The sequence below is a fragment of the Suillus fuscotomentosus genome, assembly GCF_016647785.1.
Source record: "Suillus fuscotomentosus strain FC203 chromosome Unknown F5891scaffold_368, whole genome shotgun sequence".
In the NCBI taxonomy this organism is placed as follows: Eukaryota; Fungi; Basidiomycota; class Agaricomycetes; order Boletales; family Suillaceae; genus Suillus; species Suillus fuscotomentosus.
In genome coordinates this window covers 17,568-29,039 of record NW_024539880.1, presented here as the reverse complement: position 1 = coordinate 29,039, position 11,472 = coordinate 17,568, and the positions used below count along the sequence as shown (strand labels likewise).

The following is an 11,472-nucleotide window of genomic DNA, read 5'->3' as shown; positions in this document are numbered from 1 at the left end:
CTACCGCAACGCATCACCCAAGACAAGCACCGCCCCAGCAACAACAAAATTCCGTCCTCAGCCAAGACCACCATAGCAACGCCCCACCAATAAAAGCGCAAAAACGTACAACAATCAAGCAAAATCAACTCAAGTCAAAACCAAATTCCGACCTCAGCCAACACGTCACCCCAGACAAATACCACCCGCAACAATCAAGCAAATAAAAACTTTGTTCCCCGCCACATCCACTACAGCAATAATCAAGCAAATCAATACTCTGTTCTCCGCCAATCCACCCATCCACTGCAGCCACCAATGCGCAAAATATAACAAAAATCAAGCAAAATGAAGTCAAGTCAAAACCAAATTCTGACCTCGCAGACGCATCTCCGCAGACCATCAAACAGCCAAAATATCAAGCAACATCACCGCAATAAAACCACAAAAATCAAGCAAAACAAAGTCAAGTCCAAACAAGATTTCAACCTCTCGCCCAAGACTACTGCAGCAAAAAATAAAGCGACTCGCACCCCAACATGTCAATTCAACACAAGGCTCTGTCCTAACCATATGAGGAAGGCGCAACTATTAGAAGCGCCGCACCAGCAACTTTTTTTTTTCAAGTCATTTCTTCCACAACTTGTATCTATCTAACTAACCCATCTTGTAGCCCTCGAAATTCTGCATCACCCGCACCAAAATTCGGTTTAAAATAATTGTGTTAGTGTTGACTTTTGCCCTCAACAAAAACTCGTGGTTCCCATGTGCTTTACACTTTTCGTGTGCCTCCTCTACTCTTACCACGACCTCTGGCTACCCCGGTACCTTGCAGGGTGCTTACCCTGCACCCTGTGATGATCCTACACCAAAAATCTCGCTGCCCGGCCCTTCCGTTCTCGATTTATGGCCCCAACATCGATCTGGGCGCCCTTTTAGTGAGGGGGAGGGTAGGTGAGGGTGTAACTTTTTTTCATTCAACTCTCTTGACTAACCCTTCTGGTGTCCTACTCTACAGCATTCTACCATCCTCCCGCACCAAAAATTTCGCTGCCCGGCCCTTTCGTTCTCGACTTATGGCCCGAACATCGATCTGGGTGCCCTTTTAGTGAGGGGGAGGGTAGATGAGGGTGTAACTTTTTTTCGTCCAACTCTCTTGACTAACCCTTCTGGTATCCTACTCTACAGCATTCTACCATCCTCCCGCACCAAAAATCTCGCTGCCCGGCCCTTTCGTTCTCGACTTATGGCCCGAACATCGATCTGGGCGCCCTTGAGTGACGAGGAGGGAAAGGTGAGGGTGTAACTTTTTTTCGTTCAACTCTCTTGACTAACCCTTCTGGTATCCTACTCTATAGCATTCTACCATCCTCCCGCACCAAAAATCTCGTTGCCCGGCCCTCCCGTTCTCGACTTATGGCCCGAACATCGATCTGGACACCCTTTAGTGACGAGGAGGGAAAGGTGAGGGTGTAACTTTTTTTCATTCAACTAACTTGACTAACCCTTCTGGTGTCCTACTCTACAGCATTCTACCATCCTCCCGCACCAAAAGTCTCGCTGCCCGACCCTTTCGTTCTCGACTTATGGCCCGAACATCGATCTGGGCGCCCTTTTAGTGAGAGTTAGGGTAGATGAGGGTGTAACTTTTTTTCGTTCAAACCTCTTGACTAACCCTTCTGGTATCCTACTCTATAGCATTTTGCCATCCTCCCGCACCAAAAATCTCGCTGCCCGGACCTCCCGTTCTCGACTTATGGCCCGAACATCAGGGTTAGTTGGGCATAGGGACGAGGAGGAAAGGGTAAGTCTGTAACCTTATTTTTAGGCAACTAACTGCACTAACGCTTCTTGCGTCCTGCTCTATAGGGTTCTACAATCCTCCCGCACCAAAAATCTCGCCGCCCGCACCTCTCGTTCTCGACTTATGGCCCGAACATCGATCTGAGTCCCTTAGTTTAGTTAGGTTAGTGATTAGGTTTAGGGACAGATATGCATATAACTTACTTCTAATGTTAGGGTTGTACTAGCCCAGGCTCTATCACTCTACTCTGCAACGTTCTGCAATCCTCCCGCACCAAAAATCTCGCTGCCCGGCCCTTTCGTTCTCGACTTATGGCCCGAACATCGATCTGGGCGCCCTTGAGTGACGAGGAGGGAAAGGTGAGGGTGTAACTTTTTTTCGTTCAACTCTCTTGACTAACCTTTCTGTTATCCTACTCTATAGCATGTTACCATCCTCCCGCACCAAAAATCGCGCCGCCCGCACCTCCCATTCTCGACTTATGACCCGAACATTGTTCTGAGGGGGCTTAAGCGTTATGGAGTGAAACATTGGTCTGTAACTTTTCATCTGCCAACTTTCTGAACTAACGCTTCTATAAACCTACTCTACAGAGTTAGTCGAACCTCTCGCAGCCAAAATCTCGCCACCCGCACCTCCTGGTGTTGACTTATGGCCTAAGTGGGTTTTAGGGAGGAGGGAAAGGTAAGCCTACAACTCTTTTTCAACGAACTTTCTGAACGAACCATTTTATAACCCTACTCGACAGGGTACTACAAACCTCCCGCACCTAAGACCTCGCTGCCCGGACATCCTGTTCCCGACTTATGGCATGATCATCGATGTGGGTGGGCTTGCGCTACGGCGAGGGTAAGGCAAGCCTCTACCCTTTTCTACAGCCTTTGTGAAAACTAACACTTCAATTGTCGTACTCTATAGTGTTTTATGCCCCTCCCGGAACAAAGTCCTCGCCGCCCCTACATCTCACTCGAAAGCTATCACTCGAACTTCACATGCTGCGGAAACGAGAGGTGCAATAACACGACATCACCAGTATGTTATCGGAGGTGGAAAATCATGCAAATCCCGAGGTGACAGAGTACTGGGAAGTATCCATTTCTGGTTCTAATCCGACGTAGGAACGCTGGCTCCTGCAGCAGAGTCTGATTCCGATAACTGAATTTTATCCGGTTTGTAGTGCGTCCGCATGTCTGATTTCTGTCTGAATACTGTCGTAATCGTGTCGTATTAGCATCTGAATATCAAGCTATCGTATGACTATAAGGTCTCCTATGCATCTGCGCCGCTTTCGGACGCTTTCAGTCGTTACTCCTGCCTCTCTTCACCGCGATGTACGGCTCCCATTTCAACTTTCTAGAACACAGGAAGTGCGTGCCACATAACACATGCGTGATATGCACACACGATCCATCTGACGGGAGAATGAGAAATGGTTAAGTTAGCTGTTCACCTGGGAAGATAACATCACATACGGTGCGATGGCGAAACGTGACTTGGTTGAGTTGGGCCGTCGCAGAGAAAATCATTCTGACGTTGTCAAGGTCCAAAGAAACAGTCAACGTTTCAACAGACGACATCACACATCGTATAAACACGGGTCGTCACCAAAGCACCATCAGCATTGAAATCATGCTCTCTATGGTTGTTCGACAGCGAGACGCTGTCACGAGCCGTCAGCATTAGGCAAGCGAACCAAAAGACAAGAAAACAAGATCGTGCGCCGACTGAGAGCGCGACACATCCAGAGCATCATTCAGCATCGAGCCAAAAGAATAGAACACGGCGCTCTCTGAAATCAGGACAAGGCTATGGCATCATCAGCGTCAGGTACGCACACCATAAAACCAGAACACATACCCTGATGACCAGACGCAACAAGTGCGCCATCAGGGTTGGGTATTAAGCGGACCCAGTGAACGAGAACACCCACTGACTGGGAGTGCAACGTGACAAGCGCATCATCAGGGTCGAGTAAGTGAGCCAACAGACGAGAAACGCACGACCTGAGAGCGGCGCACGGTCAGAACATCATCAGCGTCGGATAAGCAAGCCAACAGGCAATACCACCTTGCTACGGGACCTGGTTTCATCGCTCCGAAGGTCGAATGTGAAGGCAACTTTAGGTTGATGGCGTTGCTGCTCTTATCTAGCGTGTGTTTGAGTGGAAGTTGGACTTAGCGGAATATTTAAGACACCTCACCTTCAAATAAGCAGAGTGTATTCACAGTCGAGGACACCATATACACAGACCCAAGCGGGCGGTGCCGCTAGGAGGATGGGAAATCTGCTTGCGAGTTCGGTCAGTTAGTGGGCAGGAATAAATAAGAACGTGTTAGGGCTTGAATGCTGTGCTCGACGTCGTCGGTAGCACGTTTTCACATGATCTGAATTCTCCATCCTTAACAAATTTTGGCTGGACTTCACGAAATAGCCACCTACCGTTGGATTCTCGCACCATTAACCTAGTGCTATAGTAAGCACTGTCACGAAGTGGAAAGAAGAGCTGCAAAACGCAAATTGAGTTCTTTTCATAGGGATTATGGATTCAGTATCGCTCACCAAGCGTTGTGACCACTGTATGAATAAGCGTGACGCGACGCGCTACACAAAGTTTATGTAATTGAACGCGTTCTGACCGGCCTAACACTCAAAAGGTTCACAGGTTAAAGAACTGGCTTAGGTATTCAGTTATTTTAAATAATTGTATTGTATTAATCAAATCAAAAACTAAGATGAGCAACAAGCAACAACTATATATTTAATCGGTGCGAGGCGGTGGTCTGTGAAGGGAGGAAAAAAGCAAGATCTGGCTTCGACGAAATTCATATAGGGACGACCTATTATAATTAGAACTCCGCTGGAAAGTAGCGCAAACCACCGCAGAAGGACAATACCGGCGGACTTTGAAAAATATATGGCATTCCCTATATAAGACGCTCCCCCACCTTTCTGTTTTTCCCTTCCGATCTACTATCACACAGTCAAGGCCCAAGTACGCAGATTATTAGGATAGTGTAATACATACTTCCTAGTCTTTATCAATCATAACAATGAATTTTGAGGTCGTCTCAGTTGAGTCTATTATAAGCCCTACTCAATAACGATTTTATTTGACGATTTTATTTGATGACAGTTTAGGCAAAAGCTTCCGAAATAAAATGAACTTTGACGCGTTCGGCGTGTACATGGCGGAGAGATATGTGACAGTTGAACGGCACCGCTGATTACTCAGGCTGTACCCTCCCGCCAGAAGGTCCCATATCTGCCCTGTCGACTGATCGTACAAGGGGCAGCACATTTTCTGGAATGTTGTGATAACCGTATGCGCTTTCTTGCTGTTGGCATCAGTGTCTGCGACGTTGCGCACTCGTATTAGTGTCGATCTCACCCAATCGCCATTATGGCAGCTCTCATTAAACTCCATACTCGATGCAGTATTCGAGTGTGAAATAAAATGGCTACTGAATATCGTGCTTATTTTTTTTGTTGACTCTCATTATGCTGATTAAATACATTGGTGAAATAAAAACATTATCAAGCAGTGCTACAGAAAACTTGCCAAAAAGACTTGACGTCTCGATAAGAATATTAAGTTCAGTTACAAATCACACGCGTTTAATTAATGTCTAATTACAAATTGTACAGGAACATATAGAATTAACTCGACGGTTATATATTGTTTGTATGACATAGTAGACGATCGGGGTAGCGATAACCCCCTGCTCGAAACCGTCAGGCACAGTTGTCGTTTTATTAAGCTGCCGTTCACGCTGTAGCCTAACGTTGAGTTTTGGGAGCTCAATATTCAATGGTCAAACAGTACGTTGTCTCAGAGTCAGGTATTATGATCAATTAAAGTTCTCCAGGTGTACAAAAACGAACTGTCCTCGTCCCAATTACCATACCGGAGACAAGGAAAAGACACACAATAATAAGTACCATACCGCTTTTATCAATGTGTCATGGCAAGGGCAGACGGGTTAGTGGAATACTCTTTGCGATTTGCTTGCATATACTGACCTCAAAACATACAGTGAAGATTTCGAGAAATCCGGATGGTCGATTCCATTGTCCATGCGGCCGATACGACCATGGTCGATACGACTACCATCGATTTATGAAGCTCTTGTCGAAATCTCCCCATCCTCAAGATTCTGCTTCAGATTGTATCGACCCCGATGACGGTAACTCATTTGCCTAACCATTGACCTCTCTGCTCAAAGATCACACCTAACAGACCCAAGCGGCGCACAAGAGCCTGCGCATGTCGCCGATGTTGATATGGACTCCACTCCAGACTATCACCACGATTCACCGGGCATGGCCCAATACTCCGACTCCCCCTTTCCAGACACAAATATCGCCGTTCTACCCTCACCTGCGTCTCAGCCCCCCGACAATTCAATACGTCTGGCTGTTGACGCCCGCTCTCAAGCAATCCAACAAACTACGTCATCTTCTCTGACTCGTTCATTCAAAGGCAACTACTTGACCACCGTTGCTCACAATGCAGCAATCACCGACACCCATTTACACTATGCTGCTGATGAAGACATCGATTCTACCGGCGAGAGTGATGTCAGTTTAGCTGATTCCGGAGATGACGACGACCCAAACGTTGCACACGACACCCTCTCAGCAATGGATATCGAGGAACAGTGTGACCCTACAGAGCTTAGAAGTCAAGCCCTTACATGGGGTATCCACGTCGACCCCACTTTCAATCTCACCGTGTGTCTCGACTGTGGCGTTGCGATCCCATGGGAGCAGGTGTATGGCCACCGGCGCAAAAAACACAAATCCTCAGCGACTTCCAAAAAATCGCTGCCGTCCAAGACCAACGTTTTGAACACCCTGCGTGCGTTGGGCGCCCACCTGCCGATGCCTTTACCAACCAGACCAGTTCCACCCATAGACGGCATGCGCATCATACCTGACTTAGTCAAGTGCACCTTCCAAGGTTGCACGTCTTCTACATTATTCACGTCGTTAAAACCCTTTCATAAACACTGTGTCCATGCCCATGGCAAGCCTCCGCTTGCGCTTCGTTCCCACATCATCGCCATCGGACACCAGATTGGGGTCAGCAAACACTTGATGTCGTACATCGAGGTAGCAAGCTCTCCCTCGATCCCACACACAGATGCCCTTGGGACCATTCTTGCCCACGTTGAAAAGTGTGGTCTATACTCTAGGGACACCACATACCAGCCTGCGACCAACAAGCGACCCAGAGGGGCCCTTTTAGCTCAGACTAACTGGGAGCCGTGCATCGAGAACGTTGATCTCAAATCCCTCCGCCAAACCGCTCAGAAACCTGAAGGCGCACCCGAATTCAATTACCTCATACAGCAAACGCAATCCTACTACAAGTTCATCGCAGCTAACCTCGGACGATTATCAATTCTTACTCTTCGAGCTCTCGTGTCCACTAGCCCTTCCGGTGATACAGAGAAAGCTCCATTCCGCCGTCCGCAGGAAGACCCCACCCTCGAACGTTATGCTAACTTTATGTCTAGATTTATCATCTTTCTCATCCGCCATCTTTGCCAGCCAGTCGATAACTTCGATGTACCTCTTCATCCCCAACACAGTCATTACTTGAAGGAGTTGTACGCTTTGTTGAAATCTGCTTCGAGCGATGTCTTCGTCGACGGCCATCAACGTTGTATAGACCTTATTCACCGCACCGTCTTTTCACTCCTCTCTTGCGTTAGCGACGAGTTCTTGAAGAACGAAATGAAGGACCTGTTTACCCTCTTCCTCCTAACGTATCACTTATCCGATGATCATGGTAACACCAACCGTGCATCTCAAGTACCGCCCACTATTAGTCAGGCGCAGTGGTGCTTCAGAGCGACCGCGGCATATGAGATCATGCAAATGATGCCATATCACGAGAATAACTCCTTCAAGTACGTATGATCGCCACCCCATACTGCACCTTTCACTAACTACTGTTCTCGTAGGACATATCAGGTTCTCGTCCAACGCTACCTCGTTGACGGCCCTCAGACTCTTTTCACAGGTCTGCGACAGAAAATGGCCCTCTTGTCTGCGCTGTCGTATTCGGAACCCGGACTCCCTCGCTTTGCATGGAACCCTGAGATGACTGTGGTGTCCATCGACGGATTCCCAATACCTTTGAAAACCTTCAAACACTCAGTCGATTTATCTCTGGACGACATGAAGGCAAAGATGGACGAGTTGTTCCGCGGTTGCCAATGGGACGACATACTACATTACATCGACTCTCGTACTGACCCAAATAACCCGGGAAATTGGTTCACAGACAGCCCTCAATCTGCAGATCAAAAGACGTCTGTATTTAACTTCAAACAGAACGGGTGGGACAAGTATCGGCGACGTCTTATCGAGCACCTTGCCAGAGACCCCCGATTCTTTTCCAGAGTGGACGGCAAATATGAAGTTAACGCAGGTAAACAAACCATTTAATTATACACGGAACGTGGTCACTAATTCTAACGCAGGAAATGCATGGGAATGGATCGCACTTTTGAACGAACTCTCTTGCATCATGTTCTACTGTGTGGTATCAACGTGGGGCGGTGGAGCGCGCGGGACCGAATGTGACCACCTCAAGTTCCAAGTCGACGGTCAAGGCGACAGACAGGTTTTCATACTCAATGGTCTCCTCACTATCTCAACTACTTATGTGAAGACCGCAAGCATACAAGGCCATGGTAAACTCATTGCGCGTTGTCCATCCCATTCGACATCAAGATTGCTATTGGTCGTATTAGGCGTCCTATATCCTGCAGCCGCAGAGCTTGCTTCGTTCATCATGTCTGTCGACAAAGCCAAAGCGTATCTATCCTACGTCTTCCTTCACGATGGCATTCCCATGGACACCCATAAATTCTCTCAATCTATTGGTGCCATCACCCAGCGCTATCTTGGACGTGCGTTAGGCATGAGAGATTGGAGGCAGCTCATGAGCACCATGCTAATCAACATCGCGAAAGTTAACTTTGGTATTATCGACGAAGAAGATGCCCCGCTATTGGCGATTCACGATGCTTTCGGTCATTCCCAGTCGGTCGCAGAGGCCCATTATGCTTTACAGACAACCAATGCACTCACCGAGATCTCACACACCGCTGTTTCCTCGATGCAGAGAGTCAGTAAACGATGGCACGCAACGATCGGGCAGTTGGAGAACGGTGCAACGGGCGTCTCCAATGAACAATCCTCGGTAACGCGTGATCATGAAGAACAACTCTTCGACCGTTTGCTCGGACCCCTGAAGACGACCATCCACAGCGCAACTCGACAAGCAACCACATCTATGGGCGTCGACATTGTCGACGAGCTCAGGAATGTCGCAACTGGTGTGGGCAATGGCCTCCTAAAGGGAATGGAGGCCATGTTTCATCAATACATTCTAGCGTTGGGTGTTACTCCCAAGGCACCCCTCGGTGTCCCCCCAACGGCGTCTTTACCACGGATTTCTGTTCATCCCAACCTTATAGAACGCCTACGACCGCTCTTCCCCGGACAACGAAACCCTTCGTTCACCTCACCGCAACAAGCAGAAGTTGTACAGAGTTGCACGACCAGCGACCACGTCGTTTGTGTCATGCCAACCGGCAGCGGGAAAAGTCTAGCATTTTTTGCTGCTCCCATATTACACCCCGCCAGTTTATTCATTGTTGTCACTCCCCTAGTCGCCTTGACGGAAGACTTGTCGCGTCGTTTGGCAAGTACTACCATTCCCGGTGGACAGTATCATCACGTGAAAGACGTTTTAACGGCACAGATAGTTATCGTATCGGCGCACCAAGCAGGAACGGACGAGTTCTACCAATGGGCAAACTCCATGAGTTATAGACTCAGGCGTGTTTTTATTGATGAGGCGCACCATGTTTTCACTTCGGACGACTATCGCCCGTGCTTCAAACTATTCCACTTGATAACTCGCTTGAAGAAACCGATTACCTTTCTCACAGCGACGATGTCACCCCAGTCTTTATCGAGACTGTGCACTGAAATGCAAATCCCACCCACCATGGTCCGCGTCATCAGAGCTCCGTTACATCGACCTAACATACATTACTCTGTCATCAAAGTACCTGTGAAAGAAGTCATCCAGAAGTTTACCGATGTCTTCAATTCGACCGTTCTCAACGCAATGGACAGGGGCATTATATACTGTACGAGAATCGACCTCATCAAGGATCTCGCCAAAACTCTCGGCATTCCATACTACACCAGCAAACTCGATGATCAGCTGGACGAGCGCGCAAACACACAGGAGAAGAAACGAAGATTCCAAGCCTGGCGCGACGGTAGCACACCCAAGGAGAGATGGATGATCGCAACACTTTGTTTTGGCGAGGGCATCGATTTTCCTGGAGTCCGGGTTGTCATCCATCTAGAGGTGAATAATATGCTACGGTTCTTGCAAGAGACCGGTCGATTAGGAAGGGACGGGCTCCCCTCGTCTTCTGTTTTGATTTACAGCAAACTGCCACTGTACGGCGAGCCTGACAGAGACGAGCATCTTGGCGTACTTCCAATGAGAGAGTTCATTCAGACGGATGGCTGTCGTCGCCTCACGTTTCAACATTTTGACCCTGACGCTCACTCGTGCTCATCATTCGCCGGTACTCTACTTTGTGACAACTGCCAGTTCATGAAAAATGTGAGTGTTTCGTACTTGTTATATGCGCTCATTGTAATTGACCCAACCCTTTTAGTCTGCAGACGTCACTGTTAGGCAGGCTCTCTGGCTGCCCCGCGACACACCATCGCTACCCACACCCAACAGATATCCCGCATCATCCTCCGGAACTGTACCGAACCCTACAAATCATCAACCGCCCGCCACTGAGCATTTAACTGTGAGAGCAGTGGGGGAGGCCATCGATTCACAGTACTCTTCGGGTATTGAGCAGCTGCGCGTGCTCAAGCACATCATCGAAGTCATAGTCGCATCTGGTTGCATCGAATGTTGGGTCAGCAACCAACACGAACTGCATGCCCGCAAGCATCCAAACCTTGCAGGCGTGGGTTCCAAGGCCTCGTCGCTTGTCTGCCTCAGGCGTGCGGACACGACATATTGGCCTTTCTGTTACATGTGTTGGATCCCATTTCGTGAACCATGCCAACATCCGCCCCTCCAAGAAGGCTCCTTGCGCGATCATCAATCATGTCCCCACGGTGCCAAGTTTCCATCTATCCTTCCCCATGCGATCTGCGCCATCTACTCTCAGAAGGGTTCTATTAACAACCATACGAAGAATCCTTATTTAGATAAGATAGCCCAGCACTTGGGCGTCGACGTCAGTAACTTCGCCAACTTGGCCGCTCTGCAGAAGTGGCTCACTCATCACCCCACGCGTGCTGACGAGATCCCCCGGTGCCACGCCTTCATCATTGCGTTTTACAAGGAGTTTCGTATGCTACCTACACCCTCCACTAACGATGTGCATATGACGGACGTTCGAACGCATGATTAATATTATATCTAAATGCTCTGATATACGTCTACTATCCCTCATGAGAATCGCATATGCTAGTTCAATCAATAATACCCGAGCTTCCTTCCTACACACGCTTCTCTTCTAGGCACGGCCCTTGCGCTTCGCACAAAGGTTAATCGACATTATTCTGGACCTTCATCAGGTACGCCAGGTTCGGCTTTAGTCTCTAACCTGCCACGGTGG

The 11,472-nt window shown here is 48.4% G+C and overlaps 2 protein-coding genes across 2 annotated transcripts; both read left to right on the top strand.

The window, feature by feature from the left end:
- Window positions 1-836: 836 nt before the first annotated feature.
- Window positions 837-3,686, top strand: F5891DRAFT_989942 (uncharacterized protein; the record flags this gene model as incomplete). Its single annotated transcript, XM_041378076.1, has 11 exons — window positions 837-929; window positions 998-1,273; window positions 1,508-1,783; window positions 1,999-2,142; window positions 2,207-2,316; window positions 2,455-2,467; window positions 2,532-2,606; window positions 2,702-2,815; window positions 3,086-3,150; window positions 3,437-3,610; window positions 3,653-3,686. The coding sequence occupies 11 exons, from the start codon at window positions 837-839 to the stop codon at window positions 3,684-3,686; spliced, it is 1,374 nt and encodes a 457-aa protein (XP_041216321.1).
- A 2,059-nt stretch (window positions 3,687-5,745) lies between these two features.
- On the top strand, window positions 5,746-11,265 carry F5891DRAFT_1236237 (uncharacterized protein; the record flags this gene model as incomplete). The annotated part of the gene is made up of 5 exons (XM_041369640.1): window positions 5,746-5,762; window positions 6,007-7,698; window positions 7,753-8,222; window positions 8,275-10,448; window positions 10,504-11,265. The coding sequence occupies 5 exons, from the start codon at window positions 5,746-5,748 to the stop codon at window positions 11,263-11,265; spliced, it is 5,115 nt and encodes a 1,704-aa protein (XP_041216320.1).
- Between the last annotated feature and the right edge of the window lie 207 nt (window positions 11,266-11,472).